Source organism: Oncorhynchus keta, chromosome 14 (genome assembly GCF_023373465.1).
Source record: "Oncorhynchus keta strain PuntledgeMale-10-30-2019 chromosome 14, Oket_V2, whole genome shotgun sequence".
Taxonomy (NCBI): Eukaryota; Metazoa; Chordata; class Actinopteri; order Salmoniformes; family Salmonidae; genus Oncorhynchus; species Oncorhynchus keta.
The window spans coordinates 69,978,225-69,994,794 of record NC_068434.1 but is presented as its reverse complement, the minus strand read 5'-3'; the positions used below and the strand labels follow the sequence as shown (position 1 = coordinate 69,994,794).

General features: G+C 41.2%; 1 protein-coding gene across 7 annotated transcripts; it reads right to left on the bottom strand.

The window, feature by feature from the left end:
* Positions 1 to 103: 103 nt before the first annotated feature.
* Positions 104 to 14,745, bottom strand: LOC118393884 (cell cycle progression protein 1-like). 7 transcript variants are annotated; one of them, XM_052462294.1, is made up of 11 exons: positions 14,572 to 14,745; positions 9,046 to 9,138; positions 8,592 to 8,706; positions 8,244 to 8,329; positions 7,925 to 8,141; positions 5,296 to 5,622; positions 5,117 to 5,155; positions 4,003 to 4,121; positions 2,723 to 2,848; positions 1,073 to 2,427; positions 104 to 988 (listed from the first exon to the last, which is right to left on the bottom strand). In XM_052462294.1, exons 2-11 carry the CDS (start codon positions 9,103 to 9,105, stop codon positions 805 to 807), a joined length of 2,628 nt encoding a protein of 875 aa, XP_052318254.1. In that variant the 5' UTR covers positions 9,106 to 9,138; positions 14,572 to 14,745; the 3' UTR covers positions 104 to 804. The 7 variants fall into 7 exon arrangements, with proteins under 7 accessions (XP_052318254.1, XP_035642939.1, XP_035642937.1 ...); XM_035787046.2 differs by having other exon boundaries at positions 9,046 to 9,116; XM_035787044.2 differs by lacking the exon at positions 14,572 to 14,745 and adding an exon at positions 10,540 to 10,701 and having other exon boundaries at positions 9,046 to 9,116.
* Positions 14,746 to 16,570: the final 1,825 nt, after the last annotated feature.

Here is a 16,570-nt window from a genome sequence, read left to right as displayed (position 1 = left end):
AAGAAGCAGTCAATATTCACTTTTATTTTATTGGGAAGCTGCAATTCATTTAACAGCACATCTGTAAATGAAAGGAAATAACCAGCCTTAGTAAAACAAGCCATCGTTGGAATGTTACTTAACACAGTTGCACTTTATTTCACCATTTTAAACAAATATGTAATGTAGCAGCAAAGTATAGAAATCAGCTGTGGAACCGGCTTCTTGCATTATTATGTGAAAAAAAGTATCTCAGTGGTTTTGCTACTTAGTTTTACTGCTCTTCAATGCCACTGACAAAAATACTATTTATTTCCATAGTTGGATCCATCCAATGAATCATTCATTCACAATAGGCTTAAATGTAGACAATTAAAATAGTAAAACTTTAAAAAAGGCCCAAAGAGAGGAAATGTTGTGCAAATTACAGTCAGTGATGGCTCTTAAAAAGAACATGTAACAAATTACCTGATGACAGAATGTGTACTACAGAGTAAGCTACTGTCAGATTTACTTACTGTATTCCCATGTTTAATTGCTCTAGTTAGTCATATTTAAAGACAATTCATGGCTAAATCATTGCAGCAATAGTTTTCTTTGTGCGCATGAGATTAGATGCAGTCAGATACACCACCATTGCTACTAACCTAAGGATTGCTTACACAACACAGGAAGCAAGGGGACATTCAGGCAGCGTTAAAAGAACATTGTGCAAAATCACAAAAACAGAAGAATAAGAAGGATTTCCATCAAACACATCCTAAATAGACTTTGCAACTACAATATCAGCCATCATAAAAACAGATTCCTTAGGTAAGATTATTCTCAATATTTGGGATCAAAGGGCATAGGACCCAACTCTATTTTTACATCAGCCATGTGTCTGTCTGTGTTCCGTCCTGCTCTGCTCCACTTCCTCTCTCTTTGTGGCCGGGGCCGGGCCCTCTGATGCTGCTGCTTTGCTAGCCTTTCTTCTTTAGTATCCGTATCTGGCCCCTCAAAGGGTCTACTGTGAGTTGGCGAACAGAAATGTCAGAATATGGTAATACACAACATCCTATTAGAAAAACAGTTATGAAAACTATAAACTTACCTTGAACCGTAACGTTTTGAGTAAGTATCTCCAAAGAAGTGCCTGTAGACATACTCGTCAAGATCTTCAAAGACGTCATCGTTGTGGCCATGGTACTCATCGATGTCCTCCAGGTAGTCTTCCACACCACTAACAAAGTCTGTGAACAGCATCTGATCGTGGATGAAGACGCCGTTGTGAAAGAAATTTTTAATAAAGCTCTCCAGCTCAGTCCAGTGGTGGAAGTGGTCAACCTCCTGCTGGAGGTAGCTGTGAAGTAGCTGGTTGAACTCATCTGCTCTTATGGGGTCCATGGCTTTGTTGAAGAGGCTCATGGATTCTTGGTAGGCACAGTCGAAAACCCCAGAGCAACCTTTGAGCACTCTTTGCGGTTGCTCAGCGTCTGGGTCCTCCTCAACTTTACTCCCTGACTTCCGGGTGTTACGGTGTGGCTGGAAAGAGTCATCAGTGGATTTACGAGAGTGACGATGCAGGGGCTTGTGGGTTCTGGGCTGCCATGGTTCCTCCTCTGAGTGCTTGTTTCCATGGTCTCTATGATGCTCCTGCTGCTCAGTCTTGGCATCCTTCCTCTCGTGAAACCTCCGATTGTGAGGCCGGTAAGTCTTGTCCATCATGCGCGAAGCAGAGTCCTTGAAGTGGCGGAAGGTGGATTTCACAGAATCTGAGAACTTCCTCAGATTCTCCTTCACAGCCTCTTTGGCTTTCGTTATCTGCTCTTTGTGATGGTGCACAAACTCCTTGGTGGAGTTCTTCACCGCATCAAAAGTATCTTTCACCTTCCCTATCATGCCATCCTTGGACTTGTTGACTTTGGCCTTCTTGTCTCCCTTGGCCCCCTCTTTGGTTTCCACATAGAGCCTCTCCCAAAGGTCGGAGCGCTGCTGCTCAAAGCTCAGCTTCTTCTGCAACTCCATGAGCCGTGACTGCAGCTCCTTTGTCTCCAGGTCGGCCTCCCCTCCGGCCCTGGTGTTGCGGCTGCCCAGCTGCTCCCTTAGCTGGTCAGTCACGCTCCGCTCATTATCCAGCTCCCTCCTCAGCATCTGGGCCTCAGCCATCAGGGCCTCCCTCTGGCTCAGGAAGCTGCGGAGGCGCTGCGTCTCCTCCTCCAGGTGGTCCTTCAGCCTCTGGTTCTCAGACAGTATGGAGTCGGCCCCGGCCCCAGTCTCCTCCAGGTCTCGGATCTGGGAGCGCAGGTTCCTCAGCTCCTCCTGAAGGGTGGACAGGGACTCCTCCTCACGCTCCAGGGAACTCTTCAGCAGCTGGTTCTCCACCATCAGGTGATTCTGCAGAGACTCAATCTTAACCCTCTCTTCACCAGTCTGCTTCAGTTTCACGACCAAGTCTTCTTTCTGGGCCTTGTTTCAAAACAAAAATACATAATTTGTTATGCATCCACAAAGGAATATTAGCAAAACGCTTAACATATGAACAACAAGGGGAACAGTTAGGCTTAAATTAATAATGAAGATGGTTAAAAGTGAAACAATGACATAACATTTCTTCAGTCTCACGAATAAACGACAAATCAATTGACGGTGAATTTTGTTGCAGTATTTGAATCTTTATTTAGATATTAGTCCACCTTCAATTTATATGGAAAGACCCACCACTAGTGTTCAATTTGAACCTTAACCTGTTCTTGCATGTTACCTGTAGCTGGGCCTGTTTGGATCTGAGATCCTGGTTCTCTTTAGTAAGCTTGTCGATAATCCCTGTGAGAGACAGCATCATGTCACTCTTGTCCTTTAGATCTTCTCTCAGACTCTTAACCACGTCCTAAACGTGTGGAAACAGCATCACCAAAGTGAGCAAATGCATTGCTATAAACTGAGAATACACTTAAGCCTCATCTCACGCTACAGTTAAGTGGAGTGTCAAATGGTTCTCAAGGGGGCAAAAAGCCATCAAAAACAAATTGTAGAGAATCCTTGCATATTAAAAATATTGAAGATGAATAGTTTACAATGTGAAATCACAAAAATATAGCTGCGAGCAGCAATATGAACAGGACAAAATATCAGTTGGATAACAAAGCAAGCACTTTATCGTGTAGGATCAATCTTCCTTTATGTGCAATCAGTTAAAGCATTGAAGATGATTATAAAAGTATTTTTAGCATATGTGCATCTATAGGTACAGTGTGGTCATATTTTAATGCAGAGAAAAAAACGATTAAAAGCCTCTAGATTCTGTGTGCCAATGTTTTTTTACGCGTAACAATAGATTTAACAACGTTGCTGTGAACCCCGAAATATAAACCACAAAAACAAGGATAGGTTACACAGTATAATATAGGGGGCATGCAATGTATTTCAATACAAGGACCTCATTGCCCAAAAATATTTTGCTACTGTGTGTCATATGAAAAACTATTTGAGATCAGTGGAAAATGTAACAAAGCTAGATAGTGTTTGTTTGACCTCTTCCTTTGAGACATAATTTGTAATAATAATAATAATATATTTTTTTAAATCCTTCCATGTGGTTGGTGGTGAAGATACATTATTTTGCTCTCTGGAAGGAGCTTTAATTGAGACATAATCATACTTACCATAGAAGTTAGATTTTCTTGAAAAATAATAGTGAAATGAGTGCTCACTGAGCATTGCTGTAAAAGTGGATAGATCAATTTAATATTGAAACGCTTAAAGTTCTTCCTAAAATATGATACTGATAGTTCCAAATGTGACATTAGGACTACTGGCACTTTAATGCCTAAAATCTGCATGTGTTTAGTCAAAAAATAGAATTCTATTGCTGAAACAAAGTTCACCAAAGATTTAAATAAAAACAAAAAGAAACAAAAGTTAGGAAACAGTTTAAGACAAATAACATGTATTTTGTTTTATTATGCTAGTTTATTTGAGAAGGATAATAGAGGGAGGTGGCTTATGATATCTAACTATATGTATCAAGAACTCTTTACAGACCTTGTTGATGACATTTGGTCCTTTATGACACTGAGGCTGCAGATTTCTCGAATTACCAAGGTCGTTCACTCCACAGATCTTCTCCACAATCTTCTGTCTCTCCTGAACCTGTACTGTGCCTGTGTTAGAATGAAATATTAGGCTTTCCATAAGCATAGACATGATTCACCAGATAACACACATTCAAGAATAGTAACACAGAAGCAGAAAGAGTTGGGAAATGTCCATGCATAATCCCACTAGGTGCAATAAAAATGGTTCCCATTTTTGGACAAACAAATGTCAAGACTTAACCAAAACTATTTGGTGACATTGGTCAGCAGTGGCAAAATGAACTCAATAACAGCAGCTTGTTATTGTGTGTATTGTTATTGACTTATGACCACACTCGCTGGCAAATTAGAAAACCCCTGACATTCCATGTATGGGATGTAAGTGTTGAATTCCCTGACCCTTGGGAAATTGGAAACCCTTGGGAACCCACTGTTACCTCACCTTACCAAAGACGACAGCACAAGAAAGTGATATACTACCACACAAAAACAGAAAAGAAATAGACTTAAATTCAACAAGTGACCCATCATGAGCATCTGGTTTGTAGTCAACTCACAAAATGTGGCACCCCTCTATGATTAAGTTGATCAGTCATATTCAGCATGTCACCTTTCAGCCAGCTCTGAGCCAATAACATTGGACAATTGATTGCTTATTGACCACAACCCAGATACCGTATTACATTTTTATCATTTAGCACACTCTCATCCAGAGTGACTTACCAGAGCAATCAGGGTTTAGTGCCTTGCTCAAGGGCACATCGACCCTCTTAACTGCCAGGCTACCTGCCGCCCTATGACTAAATTGTTTGTTTCTACACATAAACATTCTGATGAGGATGGATTCAAGAGGTCAACAGAAGCACTAATTCTCTTTTCAATATATTAATAGGATGTATATCCTATCAATGTGATCATGTAGGCACTTGACATGCTTTGCATAATCCCACTAAACACACAGGTTTAGTTTGTGCTATTCAAAACTATGATGCGGTGATGACACATGACATTCACATGACATTATGACTTATGCACCTAAGCAAGTTGAGTTTGACAATTACCCTCAAACCATCCACTCCATACTGTACCTTCAAATTTTCCTAGAACACAAAACCAACATGTTAAAATGGCTAAAACAGCCCTCCTTGTGAATTCCTTTTTACCAATGATTCCATTCTCATAATTAGAAACATTGAAATTCTTCATCACATATTTCCCAATTCTTTCCCATGATGCTTACCGTAGAAGTGACCAAAGCCCATGCTGATGGCGATGATGAGGGCTAGTAGGATACATTTGTTAAGGGTGCTGCTGACATGGCCTTGAGGTGGGGGAGCAACGCGAGGTTCCTGCTGCACCTCCTCCTCCTGTACCTCCTTCTGCTCCTCCTCTAGAGTCTCCTCTCGGTCACTGTGGCCAGACTCCTGCACCTCCTCTCCATGCTCAGCCACAGAGCTAATGGTGCTCTTCCTCACCCTGCGCCTCCGCACTACTGGGGTGACCTGCTCTCCTCCCTCATCCTCACTGCTGCTGGAGTCTGCAACCACAGGCTGCTCCGCAGGGAAAACTGCAACATACACACACCAGCACAAAGAATCATAATTACAAGGTAGACATGTAGGTTGACATGCTTGTAAACCATGCTTATGTTGCTAAAATAATTAACAGCACATTGCTGCTTGAAATATTGTTTTAATTGCCCTCATCGAACTAGTAGCAAAGTGCGGTCCATGGCAATATTTCACGTCTCCATTCAATTCTAATTAAAGAGCTAGCCCCTAAAAAGATACTTCTCATTTTGAAAACGGCCTATGTGGCATCGATATGAGTCAGAAACAGTTAATCTACTGTCAAAATTGACTACAAAGTGTAAATGGGATCATTTTGGTCATAAAGTCAGTCTCGTCCAAAATGAAGATTTGTGAGATAGGGGAAAAAAATGTATGGGTACCGTAACAGTTTTCCTTGGGTTGGGTTTATTTCAATGGGTTGGGTTTATTTCACCCAAGTAATCATCATTTCAGCGCTCATCTGCAGGCGACCCCATCGTAATGCCCATGATCAGTTTGGTTTGACATTTGATATCCCTATGGAGCTATTTAGGGACCATCAATATATTACACAATGTACATGGGACAATATTAAAAACATGTCAATAGCTCAGAATTTACTTACTTAACCTCAAACCAGCTACAAATTGTGGAAATTCAAATATTGAAAGCATTGAATGAGACAACTAAAAGATGGGCCAATATTTTCATGTTGCACATTTACACAGTCATTTATTGACAGCCCATAACTAGCCCTAAAGACAGGCTATTCAATGTCAAACCAACTTTGCCACAGTGGCACACCAGCGGCTGAAGCTAATTGGCTAAATAAGTTGACTAGCAGTAACTAGCCTAGGCAACATCAAGACAAGACCTGGTTAGCCTTTCAAGTTATCTAGAAGGGTGAGTGCTTGTGTACTGTTTGGCAGAGTGAATGTACAAACGCTTGCCACGTGCGAACACACACAAGACACCCACATTAAACCACCCCCCCAAGAAAACTCTTATTTTGCTTCTGGCTGCTGCATTTCTCAATGATCAAGCCAAAAAACTAAGCCAAATCAGGAAGCTCAGGCCCCCTTTAAAGCCTATACATCATTTTTTGTAAAGCAGGGCTCTCTAACCCTGTTCCTGGAGAGCTACCGTCCTGTAGGTTCACTCCAACCCTAGTTTATCACACCTGATTCTAATAATAGGCTGGTTGAAAAGCCAAACCAGGTGAGTTACAACTTAGATTTCCGCAAAAACATACAGGATGGTAGTTCTCCAGAAACAGGGTTGGAGACCCCTGTTGTAAAGCTAGGCTTCATGACATTGGTGCACATTATACTGGGAAAACAAAAAGAATGCTTTAGGCTTCCACAGGAAATGCCAAACCTGTAAAACTGGCACACACTGCTGTGAAAAATGTGCTTATGTTTTGCTTGACAATAACCATTGATTGCAAAATCTGATTAAGACATCGCTCTGGTAATAGGAGCAACATGTAAACAACATGCCTCAGTATCAAGTTTAATCTAGGTTACATGATCACAGAGGTGACCACTAGCCTAAAATGAAATGAGAAATACAGGAGATCCAGACTAACAACTAATCAAATATTCTGATAATACATTTTATGTCAAAAACATTGTATATAGGCTAGGCTAATTATACATCAGGTATATCTGTCAAACCAATTAGATTTTGCCAAATCATCACTGGGGCAACTTCCAGTGGTTAAGTCTAAACAAACACACATCATGCCGAAATACCACGCAAGTGTTTTGTTTCACACATTTAGTGGCGGTTGCAACACCTTTCAAAACAAGCAGAACTTGTTTACATAATCGGGCAGCATTTGCCCTGACAACAGCTTATCAGGTTTAGGCCTGCTACACTGTGTTGAGCAAGACAAGCAGCACACTATCATATTCACACCAGTCCAGTTTATACCACCTGAGAGAGAACGGCTGCCAGACATCTGCCCTTTCAGATGACAGCCCAAGTCCCACAGACTCTGTGGAAGCTTCCAGTGGCCCATCATCAGCCTGGCTTTAGGACAAGGGGAAGGGGATAGGAAGGAGTGCTTTGTTGGTTTCTTCTGTTTGTCGTCATGCCCTATCTGTTTTCTAATCCACTTCCTCTGTTTGATCATCACCAGACCATCAAACCTTGCATGGAAACATCTCTAACTTTGAACAGCGAAGACAGATACAAATGTATCTAAATTCTCCAATTTACCTCATACTGGAATTCATTGAAACATTTACATTTAAGTCATTTAGCAGACGCTCTTATCCAGAGCGACTTACAAAAGGGTGTGTTGGTTTGCCCTACCAGTCTCTGCTGCGCTGAAGGTGTACTGGCTGCTGGAGGAGGTGCCCAGGTAGAGCTCCTCGCTGACTGCTCCCTCCTCCTCCTCCTCCTCCTCCACTGTCTGCTCATCCCAAGGCCCGAGCTCAGTCTCCCTCGTGTCGCCCAGAGTCACAATGTCAGAGTGGTCGCTGGAGGAGCACAGAGTCACATGCTCGTCCCCGGCCACCTCACCTCCAGCCTGCAGAGGATATTCCACATGGTTGGCATAGGGACTGGAAACATAGCGACATGGGAATCATACAAATATACAGCCGAAAAATGTTTTGTTTTTATCCCTCACCTCAGAAGCAGACAATGTCTCATCTAAGGTTTCTTCTTTCAGAGTGGCATCAAGAGATGACTCACCCCTCTCCTCGGTGCACTCAGCTAAAACACATTTCGAGTACATTTAAAATTTGAAGACAGGTTGAGTACACACCATCTACTGTGAGCAAATAACATCTCAATACCGCTATAAATGTGTTTCATTACATATGTTTAAACCAAATTATGTAGTGTTTTTCTGATACATGTATATTACAATGTTGTAACAGTTTTAACCCAGTCATCAATAGTTTTTTTGTAATAGGCCTAGATATTTCAAAGTGCTTTAATTTGTCACAACAAGGCATATGGTAACTACTCCTACCAGAGAGAGTGGTGGGTTGGTCCTGCAGCAGCTCTGGCTCCAGCACTGTGCTCTCTGGGAGATCAGACCCACATTCCAGGCCGTTGTCTGGCCCCAGGGCCTCAATATCTGAACCCTTAGAAACAAGCCTATTATATTAGCTGACCACATTTCAGACAACCCTACATGAAGGCATACTATGATCTCCAGTTCACTACATTAACCATCAGACTTTCAAATTAATCTAGACAGTCAGCATAAAGTAACTAGATGACATGAAACTTTGAATTAGTCCGTCACTGTAATGGTCATATCCATAGGCCAGTCCCATTAGAGTGCACTGAGGAATTTCAAGGGCTCTGGTTTCTAGTACTGGACTATTGGTCCTACAAGGGTTAGCTGAGAGGGAGTCAGGTGCTCAGGCTGATGGGGAATCAAATAAGGATCCAGGTAGGGTCAGGAAGACTTGACTTACTTCATTACTTATGATAGTCCACCCACAGGAGGACTCTGTGTCACTTGAGCTCTCTGACATGGCTCCGCCAGCTGGTAAAAACAATGGAGCACACTGTAAAAAACGCATTGGAAATGACTTTTTTTGCACAAGAGGAACATTTGAATACTCAAATGCAAAATGTATCATTCTGCATAAAACCACAGTTCACTGATATTACATTGCGATAGGAGAGTTCACAACAACAGTACACAGACATTGCAGCAGAATGCATGCCTTGCTGACAGGGGAATGTCTAGCTCTCAAAAAACATTATTCTCCATATGGAGCTTTTTCAGCCATTACATTCACCCACGTAAACTACAATTCATTGACATCCATATAAAAACTCCTTGCTCAATATGTGAAAATACACCACCTAAAGGAGGGAGACAGATTTTCTGCCGAGTTGGGCCGAGTGCATACACACGGGTGTTCTGAACACACTAGATACCTAACAAGCACTAACGTGGAGATATGGCTGTGTGGAAACACTAACCCTATAAAAGGTGTGTAGTAATTTACCGTCTGTTTTATAGCAAAAAAATATGTTTAACTGATATGAAAGACACGTTACTTATATTTCCTTAACAGTACCGCAAGCGAAGCGTGTTAATGTTTAGAGTAAGCGTCCGGGCACTTAACACAACTCCCCCGGTCAGAAGATACTATCGTCAATAGGCGCTAAAGTAGTTTGCGTCTATGAATGGTAGGGGATGTCATGCGGACCCTATTTGACCGTGAATGATTGCACCAATGCTCCACTTTTGGGGAGATCGAAAACTGTTCGTATGTTTCTCTGTATAGTCATAATATTTCTGCAGCAGAACATGATAAAATGTTGATACAGTAGTGGGTGGTTGTCTAGAATGTGGGTCGTGGAGGGGAAATGTCGATCCCACCACAACAACAAAAACATTTTGGAATACTGTTACTTTACCAGCTAACTAGTTTACTGGTGAACGAAAACGAAGCATAGTGAGTATTGTTGATATTATTTAAACAAACCGAGTTTGGTGTGCATGGTTCAATGCATGGGGGGGCCTTCGTAATACTGTGCAAGATTGCAACGCTGCCGTCGGCCCCTGCGATGTCGCCAGCTAGATAGCCAACTACGTTACAATTAGCACATGAGTCCAATCCGCAATCGATTATTCAACAAATTGATGCCTGGATATATAGCTAACTAACGTTACATATGTAGCGTTATTATATGCACATAACTAACAATTATAAGAAATTACACAATCTGGGGAAAATGCGAACGGAGGGGTGTTTTCTGCAAACAGCTGCTGGATAGACTGAAATTTAAACAGTTTATTGCTAGCTACCTAACAGTAATAGCTAGCCACTCGCACAGTTAGATAAACTAAGGTGTACTAACGTTAGTGGTTAACTTATCCTACTCTGTAACGTCAAGAAGTATGACTTACAAACCACTCTAACCGACAAAACATCAGACAGTAATATCATTACCCAGTAAGTTTCCAACGTAGAAAGTAAGAATTTCTGCAAACGATTCTTGAGTCACAATTGCGCTCTCACAGCTTCATCGATTTCAATTCAACAACAACACAATCAGCGTCTCGTCAGCAACACTAAAAATAGTACTTCCGGATCACGGAATGTTGAAAACGTTCTAAATAAAAGTCTCACCCGTAATTGTAGAAAAGTGTCAATAACCTGTATTTAATCATGATATATGAAAAATAACTGTTTAAACATTAACAATGAAGGGGCAGGCAGCAGGGTATGGTCATCGGGGAGAAGGGGGCAGGTAGCAGGGTAAGGTTCAGGAGGAGAAGAGGGCAGGCAACAGGGTAAGGTCAGGGGGGAGAAGGGGGCAGGCAGCAAGGTAAGGTTCAGGGGGAGAAGGGGGCAGGCAGCAAGGTAAGGTTCAGGGGGAGAAGGGGGCAGGCAACAGGGTAAGGTCACGGGGGAGAAGGGGGCAGGCAGCAGGGTAAGGTCTGTGAGTGGTCGGGGGAGAAGGGGGCAGGAAGCAGGGTAAGGTCAGGGGGAGAAGGGGGCAGGCAGCAGGGTAAAATCAAGGGTGAGAAGGGTAAATTCAGGGCATGCTCAGACACTGAAAGAGAGGACACAAAGACCTCTGGATTATTATGTTATTTCAATTGCAATTAATTATGCTATGCAGCACAGTGAAAAGATTGATAATGCATTTTTTATGGATGTTCTGCAATGGCCAACTGCTACAAAAAAATACATAAAGGATGTGTCAGGCGGCTTAAATGGAAAGATGAGAAGTTTGCTATAGGCCTATGTGCTTGTGTTATGCAGCTAAAGGAAGACATAGGTAGGGATAGTAAAGTGGTGGAGTCTGTACCGGACACTGGTGTTAATCAGGTGCTTGAATTAATTGAGTCACAGGAAGGAGTAGTAAACGGTGGACCTAGTGCTTTAGTAGGAGTTGACTGTACTGATAGTGACGCTGTTGTTTGTAGTGAGAAAGTTAACTATGGAGTTGAACGTACTGATAAAAGCATAGATCAGAATAATTTGACACAACACATTATAAATACTGTTGAACACCCACATTTGACACAAATTCAAAGTCTTGTTAATGAGATTGAGTAAGAGGTTGAGTTGACAAACCCTTTGAGGCTGTGACACATGTAATGACATAGGAGATAAGCGTGACAGCACAAACTTAAGTCAGTGCAACAGTCAAAGACTAATTGATTAAAGAAACAGCAATCAAACACAAGAATGAGAAGGAGAAATGCAGTGAAACGTAAACATGGTGAGGAATGTGTCACACATTAAAAGAAACCCAAAACACTATTTTGTTTCTGTAAATGACCAAATAACAGTAAATGAGCAATGCTAGCATGTGATATCTGTGCAAATTGGTATCAATTTGATTGTGTTGGCCTATTCTCCAGATAGTCAAAACGATGTAGAATTTGCTACTTTTCTATGCAACTCAGAATCATGTTGAGTTTATGTACAGCCATTGCAAAATGGATTTAGTCTTAAAGCAGACTGTGACATTCTATTGCTAGTGACAACAAGGTGAAATTAAACAAAATGGTACTAACAGAGAATGTAAAATTAGGCTCAGGTTCAAAACCTATTGCCTGTGGAGAGTTTAAATGATAAAATGTCAACTGCTCAGAGAAGTCCCTCAGACTGCCAACTTAATATGCAAAATGTACACACTTTTGAGGATAAAGGATCTGCTTCTGAGTTTCATCCTGATGTAGCAAATAATTCATATGATGAATGCTGCTGAGTGCTGCTCAATCAAATCTCAGACACCCAAGATATTGGGAATTAATACTACCACTTAAAGATAGAAAGTTGTGGTACAAGTTGTCATACAGATGAGGAAATCATAAGCTCTATGACAACTGATACAGATGAGCAGCATGTAACTGGCGAGGTAGGTTTATGTCTAAATACGCAGGGATACACTGAAATGTGTTTTGTCAAATTAGCCCAACTTTGGATGGTTCAGGCATATCACTCCAAATAATGGTGTGTTTACATTGACTCGTGAAGAGTGGAAGAGGGTCCATTTGGAGAGAAATGGTAGGTACAGTATTTGGTTAGTAAAGAACCTACTGAGTCTTTTGCACCTCATTTTAGCTGAGACAGTAAACGTTTTCCTCTACAGTGATAGAGTTAAATATGTATTCCATATACAGTGAACTGCATTGCTGGCTATGTTCTGTTGCATTGGTAAATCACAAAGTCTTAATTACCTAATAATTCGTATTTATTAGCAAACGATAATAAGACAACTGCTGGGTACATCACATAGCGTTATGGTTTCACAGAACTAGGATAAGACGAGGCTTTACGCCACTAGAGGGTGCTACTAGGACAAGACACATGAAGCTATAAGCCACAAGGCCATATAATCATCCAGGAATACAACTCAAACAAACTGGAAATAAATTGAAACCGTGATAGGATCTGTAAGAAGCAAGAAAAACTTGTAAGCATAGCACCAGTCCTATACATAATATATAATTACATATTAAAAACGTAACATTATTTATCTTATATAGTAATTCTCTTTAGTTCAGATTTTCTGATGTAGTTATAATACAACAATTGACATTATGCACTATGGCTATGCAAAGCTGCAAAAAAATATCATACAGATAGTGTTTTACCCCAGACTTTTGTTTTGGAGAAAAAATGTCTAACCGGAAGTCTTAATGTTGCCGCCGAGACGCTAATGCTGCTGTCATGACGCTAATAACAACACAGATCTTTGCTAGGCAGATCTTTGCGAGGCTGAACAACGTGTAACATGACGAGGGGGAATTGTAGATTTAATTTTGAGCTTGCATGAAGTGAGCACATGTCGTTTGCCAAAGTTGGAAACTACAGCTCCCAATATGAAGTGGTTTCTGGATCACGTGATTGACCAGCTGAGAAATATATGCGAAGATTTAAACAAACATACTAAACTCGTGATTTTAGTCTACTGCAATGAATATATGTCAATGGGTTGGCTTTATTCAATACGCCCAACTGTATGTAAGGTTTGTATAATAATACACACAAGCCTTAGAATTAAGAGAAATTAACCAAGGAGGTTGATCCTTCCGATCTAGTACATCTATTTCAACTGTCGCGTCAAAACCGTTGCAAAGGAGGGTAGCTACCAACATTTTTTTTTAACCTTTATTTAACCAGGTAGGCAAGTTGAGAACAAGTTCTCATTTACAATTGCGACATCCTGAATCCATGACAGGTATGTCCTCACCAACCAACTATCAAGGAAAGTCTTACTTTATGAGTTTATAAAGTTTGTCTGAACCTTGTAGTGTTTTGTAAAACAGGGTTTTCCAAATGTATTTAACATATATTTATTCATCCAGGACAGGGTGCACTCCCTTGGATGACTAGTCTGATTTTGTGTCAGCTTGTAGAGTTTCATTTTGAGGATGAATCTTCAAAGCAGCCTGGTAATCTTGAAGACCTATGACAATATTTCCAAGGAATAAAAAAAGTTTAGTTGACTGCACAGGCCATGGTAGGGATAGTCTGCTAAACCAGCTGTCCCTACTTCCTAGCCAAGGATATCCACAGCTGCATTATTTCAGTCACAAGGCGACAGTAGGCTTTTCATTCTGGGCAGAAAAACGAAATATAATCTAAAAATAAATTGTTTAAGCAGGCAAGTCAGTTAAGAACATATTCTTATTTACAATGATGACCTACACCAGCCAAACCCAGATGATGCTGGGCCAATTGTGCGCCACCCTAAGGGACTCCCAATCACAGGTGGTTGTGATACAGCCTGGATTCGAACCAGGGTGTCTGTTGTGACAGTGTTTACATATGTGAAGTTGGCGCATTTCTACGTTTAAGTGAAAATGTTCTACCCGACGACATAATCAAAAGTTAAAACATTTTAAAGACAGTGATTTTCAAACACTGCGTTTCAGTGATGTGGGGAGCAAGAATATACATTCCCTCTGGCGAGAAACTCGTTCCAGGTTTTGAAAACCAGTTTCTGACTTTTAATCCTACCTTGTGATGTCACAGAGAAGCATTTTTAGGACCGTTCTTATTATCCACAGATCATAGAAACGTGCTGTTTTAGCACATAGTATTGTAATGAAACAGGCAGGGAGCAGGTCTCGAACCCTCGACCTTCTAGCCCGAGGTCCGGCGCGCTATCGACTGTGCCGCAAAAACATGCTCGTGTGGCAGGGCTGATGTCCGCGCTTATAAACCCTATTCCCTCCTTTCAAAGAGCGCGTCCTCGCGCTAGCTTGCGACTCTACGTCTTACAGGAACGAGCTCACCCGCCAAGCACACGCACTGTCGTGGATGCAAGGTCCGATCACTTCAGACACCAATGTAATGAAACAGCAGGGAGCAGGTCTCGAACCCTCGACCTTCGAGCCAGAGATCCGGGGCGCTAGCGACTGTGCAGCAGGGTCGATTTCCACACGTATAACCCAGGGTCGTTACAGTATGTAGACACTGGTATGGTGCTGATAATGGATATGAGGTTGAAAAGTGGCAGAATTGCCCTTTAATAAACCACAGTTCCAAAGATTCACTGATGAGAGAACCTGGTTAATACTTGAAAGTGGAAAGGGAAAAGATGAGTTTACTACACCTCTTCCTCCTCTGGTCCTCTTGATTCTCGTAGGGCCTTGGGAAACGCTAGTGGTGTGAACTTGATTTGAATGTTGCCTGTGGATCTTGGAGCTGGCAAATCCACCTGTTTTTTTTTCTTACTGATTGATTGAACACTGTTTTTCTGATCTATGTAAGAAACAAGCAGATGATATTCATTATGGAATACTCAACCAATCAACAAACTTATGATTGCAGAATGTACAATTTGATTGTACCAGAGTTTTATTTACCATGCTTGACTTTGCATCGGTTTGATGTTCTGGGTACATGTAATCTTTTCCGGTCAAATGTAATACATACAATTAAGTTGTAAAATACTGTGTGAATACTTTGCATAATGTATTGCAGCTACTTTATACCCATGTCCATGGCGTTGTTGAATAGTTGTTTCTGTATGGTTTTAAGGGCATTCTAGAGCGTGCATTATTTCCCTATAAGGCACGGTATATCAGCAGGGTAGAATTAGTTCATTCTTACATGTTCTATGTCGGAGCTGCTTTTGAAAGTAAAAGTCGAATTGAAAACATTATTGGCATTGCTGAATTCGATTTCAATAATAGCATGCTAGGACTGATGGTTTGGTTAGCTAAACTAGTAAGTCTGTTTGTTTGGTTACTGTAAGCGGTTGCGTCTTTCGAATCCGGTATCAGGAAGAATAAAAGTCAGAATCTGTCTTTAATTATCTTTAATTAAATTCAAGAAATAAATGGCTAATGCAATTTTCGTATATACAGGTTCACTGTATCACCACACAGGGCAAGCAGAGAACTGACTTGTTCCTGACAAAATTATTATAATATACTCTGCCAGAGGTAGTTCCTGCTTCCGAGCCGGCCTGTCAGAGGAGAGATTGGGCGTACTCACCCAGCCTATTGTTGATTGTTGGCGCCCGAGCTGGTCCCAGCCCCCGCTTACATAGCTAATTAGACTAATATCTATATTTCTGTTAGCTAATGACTTACTGTTAGTAATCACAAAGTGCTCCCACAGTCTCCTTTTTTCTGCAATGTGAAAACTGCAACTCCATTTCCAATTTTTGCTGTGCTTTTGTCATCTATCGGCTCAAACAGGAAGGCTTCAAATAAAAACGGGGGAAATGTACCTAAATAAGGAGGCAAACCAAATAAAAATGGGGGGAAATGTACCTCAAATTAAGGAGACAAACCAAAGCAATTTACCATTTACTACTGTTGACAACATTTAGATAGGTAGCTAGCTAAAGTCAGCTCGCTAGCTTTAGGGTGTTTCCTTCAGATATTCATCTGTGGAAAATATGTCTACTTTTCCAACCTTTAACTTACTCCTTTTAATGGTACATTTATGTTACCAATCGTTTCTTTCTGTGTCCATGTGTAATCTTTGACAGTCAAAGGCATTT